Source organism: Elgaria multicarinata, chromosome 2 (genome assembly GCF_023053635.1).
Source record: "Elgaria multicarinata webbii isolate HBS135686 ecotype San Diego chromosome 2, rElgMul1.1.pri, whole genome shotgun sequence".
Classification (NCBI taxonomy): Eukaryota; Metazoa; Chordata; class Lepidosauria; order Squamata; family Anguidae; genus Elgaria; species Elgaria multicarinata.
This window is the reverse complement of record NC_086172.1, coordinates 44,077,464-44,098,193: the sequence shown is the minus strand read 5'-3', so window position 1 is coordinate 44,098,193 and position 20,730 is coordinate 44,077,464. Positions and strand designations below refer to the sequence as shown.

Below are 20,730 nucleotides of genomic sequence, written 5' to 3'. Positions count from 1 at the left end.
CTTTACAAATAGCTTGCTTGTTTCAACAAGCAAATTAGCTGAGGTTTTGCATTGGGAAACATTACTGTATTATTTCTGTTCATCTCAGTGGAAGTTCTGCAAGCAGAGATTATAAACAGGTGTCTATCAAATGTTCTCCAATGATCAGCTAGTACAAAAGTAATATTTTGGGGAGAATACAATGTTCCCAAATCCCCAGAAACATGCACCATTTTTGCTGGCTTTCTTTTTTCTTTTCAAAGGGGGCTTCTTCCTGGGAAGCGGGCCCACACAATGAGTTCCATCAGACGAGCATTTTATTGCATGCTCGTTACTGGGCACTCACGGATTTTCGCAGGTCCCATCATCATCTGCCTCCCGCCCCTTCTTGACTTCTTTGCGTAACAAAAAAACCACCCCAGCAAGTCCAACTTATTTTTAAAGACAGAAGTTGCCGCTATCTCCTGCTGTGCGCATAAGAAGCAGCGTGATCAAAATGGGCCATGTGCATGTTCTTTACTTCCTCTTTCAAAAGAGGAAGTAATGAGGGACAAACGCGCTGGCGAAGAAGCAACGGTAAGCAAACACGATTTTCCTCCATGTGATGACACACAATATGTGTGATATCATAATCTTCAAATGGCAAATCAGTTACGGGATGCTGTCACAAAGCCAATTCAAAGTGAGGGTAATGCTTCTGGATCAGCATTGCCTTCACTTTGAATGAGAGAACACTTCTGCTCCCCTTTCACAGCACCTCCCGGGGGTGGGGGTGGGGGTTTCAATGAGAGGGTTTTTTCGCAGCTGATAAAAGCTTTGTTTAAAAACCCTTTCCTCCTTTCTGACTCAGCTCTAATTATAAATGTACCATTTTATTTCATGAGATCTTTCCCTATGATCTGATTTGTCAGCATTTCAACTTTTGGGGGGGAAAACTCCCTAAAAACAGTAACAACTTCACGAGAAAATGATTGCACTATTAGCATTCTAGCAGAACCGATATGCTTCTTGCTGCATTTGCTGTAGTATGAAAGATATTTCTGCAAGTCCACTGATTGCTGAACATCTGTTGAAAAACGGCTCGTTTTGATTTCCTTTCTAACCTCCAATCAATAGCCAAGCCATTAGGCCAGCCAAGGGTGGTGTTTACAATTGGTAAGATATGGGATCCATCACTCCAAGCTCTCATGATCTTAGCAGGGCGAAACCAGTCTGTCCAAAATATGTATCTGAAAATGAAAAGAAAATGCACTGAAAGTACAAATGATCAAAGTGCTGTCATTTCATCAAAATACTGGCATTACGCCCCCACCCTTCCAAGCTGCCATCAATATAAACACTCAATCCCCATAACAAATATTATCCTTCAATGCGGTTTAGATTTAAGGGTGTAAGTCTGTGGGCAAGGGGAGTGTGTTTGTCGAATACTTGGTCCAGAGCCTAGGGGTTTTAGGCATAACAAATAGTATCATGAAACACACATAAGAAGAGAGATCATGAGAACAGAAGCACCTGATTAATTAGGGAGCTTGTACAACGGTAACACATAAATGACGTCCAACAACATATGCCCTCGGTCAAGGATTCCCAAAATGTGGATTGCAACTCACAGAATGTATGTGAACATTTAAGACTGCTAATAAAGGAAGTTGCAGACAGAATACCACAAGAAGCTAAACACAGTTAAATTAAATAACTGCCAGGCCAAGTATTAAGAATGGCAGGTGGCTCTCAAAACAGAAACAAAATTCTGTTGTTGATGCCCTTAAGGTATTTTGGATGCACTATTCTCCAAAATGGCAAAGGCTTAGTTCACGCATTTATTCCACCTCTGGCTGATTGGAATTTTGAGGGCTTCAATCTACTCGGCTGCCTCTTCAAGATCACAAAGGCGACCAGAGAGGAGCGAAAGGCACATGATGGATGAGGGGGAGAGGACTGGGGAGGCCGGCCTATGATAAGATTGCACCCTAAATAAACAAATACAGTGCCATTCAATGGCAGGAACCATATTCATCTACATGTCAAATACAAGATTCTCCTTCAGAAATAAATAGTGATCAGCTGTTACTTAATAAAGGTAATTTTGTTAATTTAAATGCTACTGACACTAGGTAACGTAAAGCCATTTTTCTACAAACTTGAGTATTCCCTTCTCATCTGTTATGGATAACAATAAAAAATATCATTATTGTTTTCTATTACTGATCCCTTAACAGTAAACAATAAGGAAAGCACACAAGGAAGATAAGAGGCAATACCTTCCATAGAAAAATCAAAGTTGGACAGCATTAAAAGGAGGCTTTGATTATCCTCTTGCCCAGTGAGTGGGAAATGCTGCTTGGCCACCTCACCACATTAGCCAAGGGTTCCTCAGTCAGGAGAGATAGCATATAAAACCATGATAAAATCCCCACCAACTTCGCTTTCTGAAATGACTTATTTTTCCTCTACGAAGCAAAAGCATCAGATCAGGATTTGTCCCTTAGAACTGAATATTAGAGTCTAGGTAAGTGAAAGGTTTGTGCCAATACTCCTCAAAAGAGCTATTTATACAGATAACACTGTACCGATAACAGTAACTCTTCGGCTGCAATAAACAGTTCTCCAATCCAAAAAAGAAAAAAGCACAGAACAAACACTTCTTGGTTTTTATAGATAAATTCTGCTGAATATCCCTTTTGTGTTGATTTTGTACCACCTTCTGTTTTGCTCTGAATGTTGTAATTGGTGCCAGGATAAGGGGGAGGAAAGCTTGAATAGAAGAAGATATCTCAGATGAGAAAAGAGGCTCTTGGACTGAACACATTGCGAGATATGCTTAAAACACAACTTTCAATGGCCTTTAAAAAAAAAAAAAAACAGACAGGGCAAAAAGGTTGGAGTTGATCTACAGGTTCAGAATACCATAAGGTGTATTTCTCCTGGGACTATACCACCTCAAATGGGAGTTGGAGAATCACATATTTGAATATCGAAGTACATTTAAAAATAATATCCCTGCATATAAAACACTAGCACATCAGGTAAATGGCTGGGCTGGAAATCTCCTCTATAGCATTCAAGCTTTCCAGACAGGGAGGTTTTCAGGAGGGAAGCATTCAAAACACAAGATCCCCCTCCTGCATCCCAAATAGGTAGCATTGAAGAAGGGCTGTATCAAACAATATTTTGGAACAGGTAGTTCAGCTCTGAGACTTACCCAATGACAGGATGCACCACTATTGAACGAGGGTTATTCAAATTCTGGACAATAGCTCGTCTTGATTTATCAGCCAACCTCATGACACTAATGCTCCTATATCGAGGATCTGTCCAGTAGATATTCTTTGAGATCCAATCAAAAGCCAAGTCTTCAACTCCTTCCACTCTGTTGGATGCAAGGATTTCCCTGCCTAGCATTTAGAAACATAGATAGAAGTATATCAAAAGGAGAACAGGCTACTTCTTCTCAAAGTAGAGCCAGTGTGGTGTAGTGGCTAGAGTGTTGGACTGGGAGTCAGGAGATCCGGAGTCTGGTCTCCACTCAACCATGGAAGCTCACTGGTGACTTTGGGCCAGTCACAGACTCTCAGCCCAACCTACCCCAAAGGGTTGTTGTTTATTTATTTATTTTATTGCATTTTTATACCACCCAATAGCCAAAGCTCTTGTTGTGAGGATAAAATGGAGAGGAGGAGGAGGATTATGTAAGCCGCCTTGAGTTCCTTGGAGAAAAAAAGGCAGGATATAAATGCAATCAATCAATCAATCTAAATAAATAAAGAATATATCCAAAAAGGAATGGGTTGCTTCTTCTTTTAAGCTTAGTATGATCAGTAGTTAGAAATGCATGTCAATTTAACCTCTTCTCCTATGCCAAACCGAGGGACCTGTGAAGACAGGCAATATCTCAGTGGTAGAAAACACTTTCTGCACACACAACTGCCCGGGTTCCATCCCTGCCATTTCCTGTTAAAAGGGACTGAGGTTGCAGGGATGAGAAAGACCTCAAGCCAAAGATCCTGGACAGCTCTCCCAATGGTCTAATTCCATACATGGCACCTTCGTATGTGAAAACAGCAAACTAATCAGGATGAGCTTTCCAAACGTGCTTTTCTAAATCATTGAGACTTTCTTCTTCTTCTTCTTCTTCAAGACAGCATTTCTCTTTTGTAGCCGATTCAATGAGACCTGTGTTACAGCATTCCTTTCTGAACAAGAGGGTGCTGGATCCTCCCATTTAGTATGTTAAGAAGGTGGAAATGGGGATTCATTCAAAAATTGTGAAACATTGCGTTGGTTGTGATATAATGGTAATATGAATGAGGTGGCATGCTGCCGGACTGTGGATAAACCAAAAGGATCTGTTAAACAAACCACTCATGTTTTGTCTGTGGTTTGCTTACTATGATGTGCAAAATGGGAACATTGGCTTGTCTCTCCCCCCCTCTGGCTTGTCTCTCGCCAATTATAAAGCCATGGTTTGTTCTTGGCTCTTGACGGTGATTTCTTTGGGGAGAGACAAAACAGCATTCTCATATCACACATCATGACAAGCCACTCCCACTTGCAGCGGGAACGATCGGGCAGCATGCATGAGCATGCCGCACATAAACAATTATCACTACATGATGATTTTATAGAGATTATTCTCATTTCCCAACCCCAACCCTCAGTGCAAGAGATACTAAGATAGGCAGATCAAGAAATCAAAACCAAAGAGACTGACATCATACCTGTCCCATCAGTTTTTTGTTTATAAATTATGTCCTTAGTGGTATCTGAATAGAAGATGGTTTCCTCCTGTGCATAGAAGTCAATTCCAACAAAGTAAGAAGGGCTCCCTGTCACAGGAATGATCACATCTTCCTGGGTGGAAAGATTGAATGGGATTCCACGCACAGCTAGCTGTGATGAGAAGAGCAGAAACTGTTGCACAGCTATAGGAGAAAAGAACACAAATAAGAGTTTACACACTTTAAGGTTTTAATGAACCAAAAATAACATATTTTGGAAATAACACTTCAAACAAATTTAGTTGGGAGGAGGTGAAAATAGTAGTAATCCATACAAAAACACAAGAATACAAAAACACTATGAGGAGAGACTGAAACAACTGGGCATGTTTAGCCTGGAGAAGAGAAGATTGAGGGGAGACATCCAAATTGGTGGCCATCACTACATCTTGTGGTAATGAGTTCCATAATTTAACTATATGCTGTGTGAAGAAGTACTTCCTCTTATTTGTCCTGAATCTCCCACCAATCAGCTTCATGGGATGACCCTGGGCTCTAGTTTTTTGAGAGAGGGAGAAAAATGTCTCCCTATCCACATTCTCTATACTGTGCATAATTTTATACGCCTCTATCATATCTCCCCTTTGCCTCCTTTTTCCCAAGCAACACAATCCCAATTGATGTAACAGTTCTGTAATATCCTTTTTTAGGTGTGGTGACCAGAGCTGTCCACCACAACCCCAAGATCTCTTTCTTGTTTGGTCATCGCCAGCTCAGATGTGACCCTCCAATTTCATTTATGTTTTTTAAGAGTACTTTCACTGAGGGTTAGAGCAGGGGAAATGGAGTATTATTTGTAAAAGAACACATTTCTTCTACTTCTGCAATTGTGTTATTCCATTGCCACCTAGAGGTTATATAGCAGAAAACAGGAAAGGAAAAGCTCTTTGTGTAGAGATTGGATCTCAGGTCTGCAACAAATCCAAAAGTAGATACAGCGTATTAGTAGGCTTGTGTAGAAAAGGCTTACAGAGGCATATCAGCTTCCAGTGATGTTCCGGTGCCTGAACAAGATGATTTCCCCTATCGCAGCGCCACAAGGTATCTGCCAATGAAGGCCTAATGCCAAATTGAATTAAATTTTGAAGTGTTTTGCTGTTGTTCAAGGTTTCATCCAATCATTTCTCCTTGAGCTGTTTTGGGATGTTTCCCCCCCCCCTTAAAGAGTCTTTGTACATCTACAAGCCCCCAGGTTCCACCAAGCATGATAATAACCTCCATGGATGGTGACATTTTGACTTCTTAAGAGAATGTGTTCACTAGACTAGGCCAGATATGAATTCTGTATTCCCTATTATAATATTCCCTATTATAATATTTCACATGTGCTACTGTTCTGTAGATTTTATCAAGCGGCTAGGAATGATCTTCTGAACCCCACTTTACAATCTTTTCCTGGTCACCCAACTGAATTCCTAATGTCCCTATTACTTCAGAGCTCAGACAAGTCAATCACTGAGCAAGTGGCCAAGTTTGTGAACTTGGCCATTTCTATCAGATCCTCTATGATTACTTGTCCTTTAAATACTTAAATATATGCTCAGTCCTTTTGTATGTATCTTGCTGGAATGATCTATTGACTGAAATAAAATTGTTGTTGTTGATGATGATATTTCCATGAGGGGAAATATTCATTACACTGTACTCCTAGGTTCCAATTACATAAAAGGTGTACAATTGCATTGTACATCTTTATACATGGCAGATATATTTCCAAGCGTTGTTGGCTGTGTGAGGCTTACATGTAATGAAACTGGGGAGAAAGAGTAAAAAGAGCCAATGTGGCGTCCTTACCAATGCAGTGCCGTCCATCTGTGTGCAAGTCAAAGCCCAGCATGCATTTGCAACGATAGCCAAGACCATCATTGTCTGTTTTGTGACTGAGAACACAGATCTGCTCGCACCCTCCGTTATTACCACTGCAGGGGTTTCTTACTGAAAAACAACACAGCCCTAAATTTACCATATATAATCATATTTTAGTTTTTCTTGTTGTTGGTTGCTTTTAATTTCATAGAATCATAGAAGAGCAGAGTGGGAAGGGGCCTATAAGGCCATCGAGTCCAACCCCTAGTACTTTTCAAGTGCAAATGTTAAGTGTCCTCGTAAAACGTGTCGAGTCTCTCTTCAAAAGCACTTTAGCATTTTCAATTCCCATTAAAACAGTCCAAGATTTGCTAAATATATCCAGCACATTACAGTCTCAGGAGTTTGGTCCAAAATAAATCCCCCTCCCTTGAACTATTTTATTTTTCTCTATGTTATATGCCTTCTCTCTTGCTCTCCCCCCTTCTCATCCCTGCCCTGAAGTCTGCTGAGAATGGGGCAAATCACTCTTAGCAGAGCTCTGAACCAATTGCAGAGGGCTTTTGAAATTGGGCCAGGGCCCCAAGCATTGTCTTTAATTGCACCCAATTTCACCTAGGACTGCAGGTGCCCACCCCATTATATGCCAAGTACATTTAACTCTCATTGATTTCAAGGGGAGAGCGAAGCACATTCTTCTCTCTCTCACTGAAAACAGTGATTGTTTAACTGGCAGGATCACAAATAGCCTTCATGCCCATAGCATAATTATGCCTCACATTTAATTCATTTGAAATACAATCATTCTGATCTAGCTAACATGGAAATAGTTCCTCAGCCTTTAAAAGCAATTATTGTATTCTGCCAAAAGTTCAAAATGGTTCGTAGCTATAAATGTGACTTTTTTCTAAATGTCAATGCATATTTCAGAGACTGGCTGAGATCTAGAGCAGGGATAGGTGCCCAGATGCTCTTCAGATATTTTGGACTACAACTCCCATGATCATTAACCACTGTCCATGCTGGATGGGTCTTATGGGAGTTTTAGTCCTAAATATCTGCAGGGTACCAGATTGCCTATCCCTGGTCTGGACAAATCCTCTTGTGAAGGACATAAGAACATAAGAAGAGCCCTGCTGGATCAGACCAAGGGTCCATCTAGTCCAGCACTCTGTTCACACAGTGGCCAACCAGCCATTGGCCAAAGACCAACAAGGCAGGACATGGTGCAATAGCACCCTCCCACCCATGTTCCCCAGCAACTGGTGCACACAGGCTTACTGCCTCAAATACTGAAGATAGCACGCAACCATCAGGGCTAGTAGCCATTGATAGCCTTCACCTCCAGGAATTTATCAAACCCCTTTTAAATCCATCCAAATTGGTGGCCATCACTACATCTTGTGGTAGCGAGTTCCATAATTTAACTTCCTCTTATTTGTCCTGGATCTCCCACCAATCAGCTTCATGGGATGATCCTGAGTTCTAGTATTTTGAGAGAAGGAGAAAAATGTCTTCCTATCCGCATTCTCCATACCATGCATAATTTTGTACACCTCTATCATGCCTCCCCTTAGCCTGTGTCCTAGCTTATTGTTATGTTTGAAGTTGGCCAGTGAGTATTGTAACCCAATCCAACAAGGAAAATAGCCCATGTGCAGCCTAAGATATATGTGTAAATTCTTCCCTGTGTTGCTTCTTGTTCTAATTTCCATGGTACTTCTTCCAGTATAAATAGCCTCTCTGCAAGGATTCCTTTATATCTATTCGATAATATTTGATTGTTTGTAAACTTTAAATACTCAGATGAGCAACTGAATGGCACAATACATGCATTCACACAGCATAGTTATCACAGCTTTCTTATAGCCAAACCCACTGCAGGGCATCCCATCCCAGCTTTAGCGAGTTTAAAGAGGCTAATTCCTTGGGCTCTCTCTTTGGACTTACCATAGGGCTGTCTGAGAGCGTGATAAATTGTTACTCCATATGGACGCAAGGACGACTGATAAATAACTTGTGGGTTAGAATCTACAAATTTATTGGCTTTCATCACCGCCATCTTTGTCCAGTCGGTAAAATACACATTATGTTCAAAAAGGCTTATTCCATAAGGATGTGGAATCAATGCACCTCCATGAGCTATTGTTCTCCTGTTTTTGAGTCCAAAAGGTAATATTTTTAATAATGAAAAATAATGGTTTAGTCTCCAAATTAATGTAGTACATTAGCTACTGTTCTATGTATATTGAACATCAAAGAAGAAAAATAATAAACAATATTTGGATGACATAAAGCAAAAAAGTAAGGACAAAAGGACAAAGAAGGTTTTCAGGGAGATACATACAAGCACTTACATTTGCTAAAAAATATGGGGGGGGAGGGATAAAATGCTCAAACCAACAAAAGCAATATAATTTTTTTAACTTTGGTACTGATTCTGGCATTAACCATGGAGGAAGACTACATGTCAGAGAAACAACTATTCTAGTATTGGCACTAAGCTTAAAATTGCATTTTTATATTGGAATGTGCTACGTATAACTCTTTAACTAATAAATTAATAAGCAAACAAGTACTTCCTTGATGGAATACTACACATTTGTACCTTCTTCCAGCATAAGTAATAGGCTTTTTATCTTAGAGAAGAAAGCTTATTCTATTTGCATTCTTGGTTCACTAAATGGTGGAAATGGCCTTCAAAAGTCCAGATTACAAGGGAAAACAAAGATAGCAGCAGCACTTTAAAATGAATTCTATTGTAAATAAAAGGAGCTGTACAGAGTTAGACACAATTTAGAGATCAACACTTGGAGCACAGATATCCCTCCCCATTCCTTTCAATCATCTCAGGATCAACATTTTAGGATAGAAAATTCTTCCCCTCCCCTAGCAATATTGAACAAATCAATACGTGCAGAAATATCATCTTATTCCCTCCTACCAATAAACTAGAGGCCAACATGTATAGCAATAATCCTATCAATAATCTAGGGATCAATGCATGCAATGGGGTTACCCTGAGACTTTCCTACTAATAATCTAATGTTAGTAAACTTATTGATTGGGAGATTGGTTGAATATCTAGAAATCAGAGTTTTCATAGTAGAATTTAAAATATTTACTCTTTAGGAAATAGCTTTATAATCCTCGGTAGATTTAATGGAAATTAATTAACGTCGCACGACAAAACTATTATTTTTAACCTTACACAACTAATTTGGTTAGGAAGATTCTCATTCTACAAGCTATATTACAATTAATGGCCAAGAAAATGTATTAATTAAAACGGCCTCCCACCTCTGTAGCCCGTCATAAGTTACAGTCTCAATGTAATCGAATCGGCTATCCACCCAGTAAAGTCTCTTTGATATGATATCCAGAGTTATCCCAGCAGGCCAGCCCAGTTTTGTTTTAACCAAGTCTAGACGGTTTGTTCCATCCATGAAAGCTCTCTCCACTTTAGGATCACCAGAGAGACTATCCCAATCTGAGAAAAATAAATAACTGTAGAAGAGAAAAAGAAAAATATTTTAGTGAGTGTCCTTCAGTCTTCATATAAATACTACAAACAATATTGTGTCCCACTAAGGATTTTGTCCAGCAAGGGTCTTGGTGGAACATCTGTACATAATACAAATTTATTTATTTATTTATTTTTTATTTTTTTATTTATTTATTTATACTGCTCAACAGCCAAGGCTCTCTGGGCAGTTTACAATTAAAACCATAATTTACAGAATCAAGATTTAAAACTTTAAAAATATCATAACCAGAATAAGTTATAGTCCAGGGAATGTTAGTCTAAAAAGGAGGGTTTTCTGGAGGGTGGGTAACGCTACAGAGAGGTTCTTCATGACGACATTCTGTTGCTCAAAAACGATAGCATAAATCTCTGAGTCAAGGGAGGGTTTTTTTCAGGAGTGGTCGCACCACTGCCTCCTTCAAGGCAGTGGGGACCACCACCCCATCCCACAGAGATGGACAATTCTCTGTCCATCTTGGAAGTATTGACCATTCTTGAATGACAGTTCTTTAGTCCACCTTGATGTGATGCTCAGTGAACCAGGCCAGTCATTCTGCACACTAGCCAGTTTAGGAGCTTCCATGATATAGAAGAAACTAAGGGCCCGCTTACATGTTACACCAGTCACTAGGAAATGTGGCTTGTTGATGGGTGAAATATACAATATATCCATGATTACATGGATCTCTCAAAATACATCTTCCCCAGCGATGCCAGCTGTCCTGTGCAGAATTGTTTCCCCAGAGTTCATTCAAGCTGGAATGGTGAATAAACAAGCCCTGAGTGCTGGCAGAGCCATGGGCCAAAATCTATGACAACCGCAGTCAATTAATATAGGTTAGTCAATTAATATAGGTTAGTCAGATGAGTAACAGACTACACCTCCTAAACTAGAGCATGCCAGGTGTCAACTGAAGTGTCAGGTTCATTGACATCTGTGTGGTCATCCCAATAGGTAAGAGACAGATTTAGGCTCTTCGTGAAACAGCCTCTTGAAGAAAGCGATAAATAGATGTCACTAATCTCTATTTTTATGTTCATCCTTCCCAGGCACAAGCCCTGCAATAATGGCTAAACACCCTCCTGCCATCCCCATCTCAGATATAAGCAGAAGGAGTTGCAACGTACAGCTTACTCTTCTCCAGAAAATGGACCCAAGAAAATGTCCAGATCAAGTACTGCAGCTCATGAGATCAGTGAAAGAACACAAAACAGAAGAATGCAATTCCTCAGCGGAACAATGAGCCAAACGCCTCCAACCTGACATCCATGCCAACTAATATTTATTCCACAGTTTGCGGTATACCAGTTAGTTATAATTCTACAGTTTGTAAATGAAAAGGATCCTGTTTTATTTAGCGGTATTACTTACCCAACAGTCGGATCAACAGCAATTCCTCTAGGGTTTCCCAAACTTTCAGCAATAAGAGTGACACGATTAGTTCCATCCAAATTGACCATGTCAATTCTGTTGACACTGGTCTCCACTACATATAGCTTGTTGTTAATCCAGTCTACAGCTAGATTTTCAGGTGTGTCAACTGAAACATTTAAAACTTCATGGATGTCTGAGCCGTCAACACTGACTGAAAAAACCTGAAAATAAAGCTTCAATTACAATGGTGGGGGCCTTTGGACATCCCTAAGACACAGAAAATGGGTCACTTTAATTCTAACAGATGTCCTGCGTAGAAATTCTGCGGAAAACTTCAGTTAAGAGGAAATACGTTAGCACCGTGCAGTTTTGTTAACCATTTCTTATCTGTTTGTTTAATTTGTTAAAAGCTGCATCTTCTTCTGTACCAAGTGCTTATTGAAGGAATGAACACCCATGCTTTTTTATAGCGGTGCTGTGGGAACATTTATATTGTTGTGGAGTGTTTTCTTTTACTCTGTGTGTTTATTGTATTTGTCCTTACTTGAAAATCAATAAAAATAGTATTTTTTTAAAAAAAAGCTTCCTAAAATAGATTTCGTATATTCATTCACTGAAAGGACTACAATCCAGCAAAAGCTCCTGTGAAAGTGGGTGAGAACTCTTACTCTATGGAGGACTTGGTTTAATTGGGAAACAGAGACGGGAAGTGGCAGAGGTTTCACCAGGCACCCCATATACCGTATTTCTTCGATTCTAAGACACACTTTTTTCCCTAAAGTAACAGCTCTAGAAATGGGGTGCGCCTTAGAATCGACGGCGTCTTAGAATCGAAGAAATACGGTATCTACCCCTTCTTCCCACCCCTTCGGCGCCAACCAGCTTCCACTACCAACAGAAAACCTAAGAAAGGCTCTCTCAAAAGCCTCACCAAAAAACAGCCAAGCGTTTTGTTGCCAGGACGATGCCTCCACGCCACCTCTTCCCCACCTCACCGCCCACCCGGCCGCCCCCGCTTTGCCAGGCCGGGCCACTTGCTCCTCCTTTCTCCGCCTGCCCTCCGGGGAACACCCCAGTTCCGTACCTCACGCTTCCAACCCTCACGCTCCTGCGCCTTCTTCACCTTCAGCCAGGCTCTCCTAGCGCCGCTTCAGAAAGCGCCTCCCTCGGCTCACGAGGGAGAGGCAGAGCGCGAGGAGGAAGCGCCACCTCAAACTACAGAGCCGCGGCAAAGGCTAGAACGGGTAGGGGGGGATGTGAGGCCAAGGCATAGAGAGGACAAGGGACAGAAGGGCGCACGGGGGAGCATAGAGAGCGCGGCACAAGTTTGAGGCCTCTTCGGAAAGTGTGTGTGGCGGGGGGGGGCGTGCGATGTCGTCCAAGCGCGTGCGATCTTGCTCATGACGAGAGTTTTATGCTTTTTCCCCTGTTGGCAGCACTGAAATTAGTGTGCGCCTTAGAATCGATGGCATCTTAGAATCGAAGAAATACGGTAGACCGCTCCCTCTTAATATAGAAGAGCCCTCCTGTTGTTTATCCCAGTATGTTGTGACAGCTAGTGGTTCTTTTGTGAATATGAGTATGGATTTAGTCTCAATGGTAAACCATGAGTAGCTAGACACCTACCTCATTTGGTACAAAATGTGACTTCCTTGGTCTATAACTGACAAGCCAAGGTATAAATTATTGAGATAATTAACAAACAATGTTTTCAGACTATTTTTTGTGGCTTGGAGCCAGGGTTCCCACGAAGAAGAAGGATAAGGACTCTTCAATGGACTCAACTTTGAAAACAGATCTAGATGACTCAAGCAAGCAAGGAAAGCCCTACGCTACAGAAAAAGACAAGCATTCCCCAAATCGCTACTAATCAACCTGTTGTGGGGTAAAATTCATTTCTGTCCCCCCACCCCCAACCCCAATATAATGAACTTAGAAAGTGGACAAGGAAATGCTTTTCAGCGCATTTGAATTGCAAGAGAAGCAGTACCTTCATATTCTTTAATTTGAATTGCCAAATTGATGCCTCAAAAAAAAAACACTATACTTGAGCCATTTGGGTTTTACGCTGTATACATCTTTTGGATAAAATGAAATAATAAAAGCAATGCCATGAAATAAAACAACTACAACAAAGAAATAAAACACTGGCACACAGGACAAGATACTGTCAATATTTCTTACGCAAAGCTCAATTATCAGTAATATACTTGAGGAATATCTGATTTTTATCTCCTTGGAGAACACAGTACTTTCACATTTTAAATGATCAGGTTTCAATAAATTGCAAAGGGAAATACATCCAGTTTTGAAAGAATGTCTACTATTTCTCTTAATTAGGTTTTTGGACTCCTTTTCCAATAATATTAAGAGTTGCTCAAGATAGTGCCATAGCATAATAGCATGCTTTGTTTGATATAGAACATGTAAGAGCATAGCTTGCAAATGAAGTAACTATAATAAAAAAAAAAATCTCAAAGTTCGTTTTTGTTAGAAAACAAAGAAAGGCCCTGCATCTGTTCACAGAAATGAAAAGTTATCAACACATCCTCCCTTGGCTTCCAAGAAAACTATTTTGCTTGACATTTTCACCTACCTTATCTTGTACTGTATCTGTCCAAAATATCCTACGCAGCTGAAAGTGAAAGTCCACCCCGACAGCCACTCCACGATTCTGTGATTGTACCAGAGTCCGAAAACTCCTGCCATGAACATCTCCAACCAACAAATCACGGCCATTGGAAAATATGACAGAGGCAACTCCAGCTGAAAAGATAGATGGCATCCATGTGACATTTATTTTGCAGATGGGCATTAATTGGCAAATTATAAAGAGGATGGATAAGGACCCAGACTTAACAGAGGGTATTAATTAAGCACCACCAACCTATAATAATATTACTTTAAAGCAGGATTCAGAAATTGTTTTGGTCCCAGGATTCATACGCGATGCCAGGTCGTGCCTGCAAATGCATGGTCACATACATGCACGTTTCTAAGCGGATACGCGCCCCCACACACACACACACACAGAGTTCCCACCTACATGTCACCCCACAGGGATGGGGTGGGAATTCTCCCATGGAATTCTCCCATGCCTGCAGAATTCAGGGAATGGAAAGCCTCCAACCACCCCCACTTCCTGCCCACTATCCTGATCAAGATTGCCGTTTCCTTGTTGCAAATACCAGCATGGAAAACCCATCTGTCCCTATCAGCTAGGCAGTGGGGAACAGTAGGTGGGGTGTCCCAGGGTTTCTCAGGTTGTACAGAACGCAGCCAAGGGCTGCAGGTTGGCTATAATATATATGGTATATCTTTTAGACTCTTTCTCTTTATGGCAACCCGAATGCACACTTACGGTCATGATTCCCAAAATATCTGGATAACCGTCTGTTTATTGTATTTTTATAAAATTATTTCTAAGTTGCCTTTTGACCCCTAAAAGTGCCCCGAAGGCAACTTACAATTTTAAACTTTGGCCTTTTCTACACAAGGCTGTTAATCCGCTGCATCTACTTTTGGTTTCATCACATAATTGAGATCCGAGCACTACACAAGGAATGTTTCCTTTCCTGATTTTCCACTACATAACCTCTAGGTGGAACTATGGTATAGCAGAAAAGCACAGGCACACAAGAGGAAAGTGTGTTTTCTATCACTTTCACAATTAAATGCCACATTGCTCTAAAAGAATTTGTTGAAAGAAGCGCAACTGGAGAGTCACGACATCATTTAAACAACTGTGAGTAGGGAATGACAAGTAAACAAGAAATGCCTTGTATAGAAAAGTTCTGTATAACAATTTAGAAAGTTTACATCATCACACACGTTAAAAAGAACCAGAACAAACCAATACTTTAAAAACATATTGGCTTGTATGAATAGGTATCCATGTGGTTCAGCCTATTTTAGCCTGTCCGGAAAATTACTCATTTTCTTCAAGTTTTCCAGCTGTGTTTATACTCACACCTAACCCCACAGGCATTTATCTATTCATACAAGTAACTAACTCTATGGGAGAAGTTCCCATGTGGTTAGGAAATGTGTTAAAAGCTACACCTCTGCTGTAATGTGTAAGTTGAAACAAAGGGCGTGGCTGCAGAGGGAGGTTAGGTAGCGGAACCACAGAGTCAGGAGGGATAAGAGAACCATGAAACACATACCCCACACCCAACTGCAGAACCATGCTGAGCAGCATGGTTCCTTTACTCATCCCCACTCCATGGTTCTGTAGTCATTCTCCTGCTGCTGCAGTTGCATATTCCAGCAGCCACTGTTGTGGGAACGGAGTCACGCCGGCCACTTCAGACGTTGCTATGTGACTGTGACCATCGAGTTTGGCTACATGGGTCAGAGTGTTGCCAGAACTTCCAGACCCTCTAGGTGACCATCTTGATGGTTGCCATGATTTATCCATGGAGCGCCCAGCAAATGGCACAGTAAGCGACCCTGGGCCCCCGGACCCACTCTGTAGAGGGTGGGTAACTTAAGAATCATGGGTGGCAAAAACACTTCCCACACAACACGCTAACCCCACGTGAGTCACTCCTGAACATGACCCACGGTGGGTTAGCATGTTGTCTGAACCCACTCTGAGTCTCTGTGAGAAGATATAAATGCATATTTTAAGACATCAAGGAAAAAATATCAGTTCCTCTTTCAGGACTATATACTCTATCTATCTATCTATCTATCTATCTATCTATCTATCTATCTAAATAGTACAATCCAGCCCAAATTAGTCACTTTTAAATACCATTGATTTCAATAGTACTGTTCAACACATACTTAAATCTTACTCATTGAAATCAATGGGGCTTAGAAGTGCTTCCCTTTGGGTAGGTTGTGCTCTCTGTTTTTATTGCTTAGTGAAGGACTTAGTCAACAACAAGCTAATAGTAAATAGATGGGACAAGCAGTGAGTGTAGCATCTGGAGGCGCTGCAGCGCTTTAAGCATGCCTCCATTATCCTCAAGGGCATTCCATTTATCACACGCACATAATTGGCTTTTCTGTCAAGCATCTGAGAGATGACAAGATAATGTTAGTTTTCAAAGCATTGTTCAAAGGAGGGGGGGAAATCAGCTTCTGGAGCTACGGGCTTACATGAGACATTGGCTCGGCAGTGACGGTGATGCTCAAGAACATAGCCTTCCATGCAGCGACACTGGTGGTGGCCGACACGGTCTTCGCACACTTGGTCACAAACGCCCCACATCTTGCAGTCATCGAAGTCTATGAGACAAAGTTGCATGCATTGCTTCACATATTGGATTCAATCATTATCGTTTTCCTTCTGCCTGTTGGCAGAGTCCTGCCCATCACTAATACAGGCTCTCCTTTTTATAACAAGGAAATGCCAGAACTGCTGTCTTTAAAAACACTATTCTAAGGGCCAAAACAGACATGACACTGGAGATTTGGGATCAGATATCCTGTTGTTGATGCTGTTGATAATGGTGATGGTGATGACATAAATGCAGCTGTGGTGGGCTTTGATTTTGATCAGAGTTTAACTGGCTTGTCCCACATTATTTTCCTAATCTTCTCCTCTGAAAGCTGCTATTAGCCCCGCTGGAAGAAAAGCCAGGGACCCAAAACCAGGCTTTGGAGGGAAGTAATTTAGATTGGAAGGACGTCATGAAGACGATGGGCCAATCCACTCTCACTTCTGGCACAGGTACTCAAACCAAAATCAGAGCCCAATGGCTCTAGCTGCTTTTTAATTAATTTGTTTTTAAAAAACTGGGGGATCTCACATGAGATAGATTGGGAAATAAATCTAAATGAGTTAATTGATACTAATGGTGGTCAAATGCTTACCTGGGCACTCAATCCACTTCATTCATGAAATAAGCCCACAACAACACTATGCAAAATCAGATGAACTTGGTCTGACTTTGTGATGTGTAAAAACTGCCTTACTTAAATTGCTAAATATCACTACACCGGGAGCTCCAAGAGGTTTCTTAGAATTCTGTCTAACCGGAGGGATGGGTCTCATCAATTTTTAAAATAATTGTATGTAAAAGGGGGGTGTTAATCACTGGGACAAGAACAGTTTCTTCGTAGCACCGCAATTTTAAAACAAAGCATCTTGTCCAACAGTCTTCAGACATTTCAGACATCACCCTGCAGCGGCAGCCAGATTGCCTCTCATTCTCTCTGGCCACATCTATGAATAAGATGGGCAGCCATCAGATTATTGACACTAATTTGGACTCGGCTTTTGGCATTAGAAGCTTAAACTCCTCCATCTCAAAAAACAGTGAGCGCAACTGAAATTGGATTACTTTACAGGTAAATGGCTTTTCAGCTCCTGTGTCAGTAAGGCAGCATGAAGAATGACCCAATGAACAACAGCCTAGTTCTTGCTGAGGTTTGTACCATTTCAGATGAGGGCAAACAGAGACTAGGTATGTACCATTCATCATCATCATCATCATCATATATTTATTTCTTACCCGCCTCTCCCTTTGGATCGAGGTGGGGAACAACATTAGAACAGGAATCAATACATCTTAAAAATTCATGATTTAACATTGATCTGGATAGGCCTCCCGGAATGGGGGCAGACTCCTCCACACACATACAAAATTAATTGCATATAGAAAAACACGATGAAGTCTAGGCTAAAGCCCTTCTATGTCCTACCTACTGTTCTGCGAGATGTTTTGTATGGAAGAGCACTCAGTCATCTGCCAGAGTTGGCCTTATGTGAAGCAAGAGGAAATTCTATTCCTGTCACCATTTTTAATTAAAAGAACTGTCCTTACTGTCTGCACTGCTAGAATAAAAGGCAGTTCAGAGATCTCAAGACCTTTCATTGGGTTTCCCAGCCAGTCAAGAACTAGGGTCTCAGCACCCAAAGCAAGTCTCACAGGAGCCCCAATTTCAGTTTTATAACATCCCTATCCAAGAGAAATTCACACCATCAGAATTGGTCCATCAATCAAGTTTTCAGCACATAAGTTTAGTTTTTCTTGATAAGATTGAACCCCCAGTTTCAATGACCTGAATCTTGCCGTAGTATTTGCATGTCCTTGATAAAATCAAGCACATGGTCTCCATACGTACTTGAACGCACATAGTTCAAAAACCTGCATGACAGCTGCAGGAAAATGTGTAGAGATGGTTGATCAATATCTCTACGTTCTTCACTTACCAATGCAGGTTCGACTGTCGTTGCTGCTGATTACATATCCTGCAGGACAATAGCATGTTCCTCCAGTGGGGGAAGAATGACAGCGGTATTGACAGCTCAAAGCCGCACAGCGAGATATGTCTACAAAAAAAGTACTACTAATAAGTATTTGGCATCAACAACTTGCATCTATGGATTGAGTCAGAGATGTACTTCACTGAAGAAAGCTCAAACACCCAATTACAGCAACAGTAAGAAGCTGGCGATCAGAGAACCTCAACCATAGATCAATGGATACATAACGCAAAGGCATCACTTGGAAAAAGACCATTTTACACCATGAGTCCCAGTGCAGCTCAACCAACAGCTATGATCTCAGCCATTGTCAAACACATGACTATTGATGTACAATTTAAGCATAGGAGTTGAGAGTATGACTCAGTTTTTAATCCGCCCAATAACTAATGATCTCTGGGCAGATTACAGTTAAAAGACTAAAATGCCATAGAACTAGTTACAAATATAAAATACAATACAAATATAAAAGAATACAATGTAATGCAATGCAAAATAGTAAACAGCATAGGAACCAATATGGTCATTAACTATTAAAAAATTTAGATTAGGTCTCTAAAATGCCTGGAAAAAAAGAAAGGTCTTTGCCTGGTGCCAAAAAAAATCACAATGAAGGCACCAGGTGAACCTCCTTGGGGAATTGATTCCATAAGTAGGGTGCCACAACTGAGAAGACCCTCTCTTTTGTAGCCACCCATCTAGCTTTTTTCAGTGGAGACACCCAGAGGAGGACCTCTGAAGATGACCAAAGAGGAGGAGATGTTCCTTTGAGTGGGGAAAGCATTGCAAAATCGTGTCTCAGCCACATTATGCATGCAAGTTAAAACAAAATTTTGCTGGTGCTGTAATAATCATGTAGCTTGTTCCTCGCATGATTTAAAATGCCATTACTATTTCCAATGCTATGATCTCAGGGGTGCATCAGCATTGCCCATATGACAACTCTGGCATACCATACACCTTGCTTGTACTATTACTCACTGCAATGTCTGCCTGCAGTTATGTTTGTTTCATCCTCTCCATAAAGGCAGTCTGGAGTCCCATCACAGACTTTACCAATTGGAATGCACTGCCCTGATACAGGGCAGGCCCATTCACCAGGATAACAATCTCGATGACCACTCTCTAAGGAACAGAACAGAGAATCATTACACACTACGGTCACATCATATTTCAGGTTTGCAGGAGAATTAGGAAAGTTCGAGGGAGGTGGAGTGCCATTAATTCATCAACGATTGGGCTACAACTCCCAGGATTCCTGTCCGGTGCCCATGCTGGATGAGGCTGATGGGAGTTGAAGTCCAAAACATCTGCAGGTTGATCGATACCATTACTAGGACAGACTCCAGCAAATCATCTTCTAGACCTTTCTGCTTCTCTTTCACCTTCAAAATGCATAACAAAAGCCTCACATATAGACCAAAAGCCTTTCTTTCAGGGGCCAATTCACACATTATGCAGAGATGAACCTGGGTTTACCAACAAGTGTACACTCAACAGTTAAGCTGCCTGAAGTGCATCCCTGTACAATATAAATGTTGGCAAACATGTATTAGTGAAATTTTCCACATAACATCATTTAGTAAACTTAAATGACTGAAGTGAATATCTGAAAATAATAAAATGTGAAGTGGTTCTGGTTCTTCAGGGAAAATTTTGTTGGTACAATGGAAATGTTAATACGCATTAAATTAAAATGTTACTGACAATGTTTGACCCTGTTCAGATGACACGTAAAGCCAAAATGGTTAAGCATTTTGAGCTAAACATAATGACTTGGCGTGTCATGTGGACCACTCCTAACCATGGTTGCTACATAACCACAGTTTAAACATGGTTATTAACTATTTGCTGCAAAAGGGTTAGTAGCCTAATCATGGCTTAGCGTTTTGTCTGAACAGGCCCAGAGTGTTCAAGAAAACTTAATGGTGAAATTCAATGATTTTAAAAATATGTTGCCAGCCTGAATTCAGAGTAAATACCTATGAAGTGATATCTGCCACAATGTCTTTCTTCTTCAAGAAGGCCAACGTCTCCGCCATAT

General features: G+C 40.9%; 1 protein-coding gene across 1 annotated transcript in view; it reads right to left on the bottom strand.

The window, feature by feature from the left end:
* The window catches only part of LRP2 (LDL receptor related protein 2), a 173,790-nt gene that overhangs the window by 103,548 nt on the left and 49,512 nt on the right, over positions 1-20,730 (bottom strand). Inside the window, exons 9-19 of the mRNA XM_063118309.1 lie at positions 19,668-19,811; positions 18,633-18,752; positions 16,574-16,702; positions 14,061-14,230; positions 11,462-11,685; positions 9,864-10,070; positions 8,514-8,716; positions 6,552-6,692; positions 4,698-4,901; positions 3,182-3,374; positions 1,083-1,208 (exon numbers count right to left, since the gene is read on the bottom strand). Coding sequence (XP_062974379.1) covers positions 1,083-1,208; positions 3,182-3,374; positions 4,698-4,901; positions 6,552-6,692; positions 8,514-8,716; positions 9,864-10,070; positions 11,462-11,685; positions 14,061-14,230; positions 16,574-16,702; positions 18,633-18,752; positions 19,668-19,811 — 1,861 coding nt within the window. The remainder of the gene's footprint in view (positions 1-1,082; positions 1,209-3,181; positions 3,375-4,697; positions 4,902-6,551; positions 6,693-8,513; positions 8,717-9,863; positions 10,071-11,461; positions 11,686-14,060; positions 14,231-16,573; positions 16,703-18,632; positions 18,753-19,667; positions 19,812-20,730) is intronic.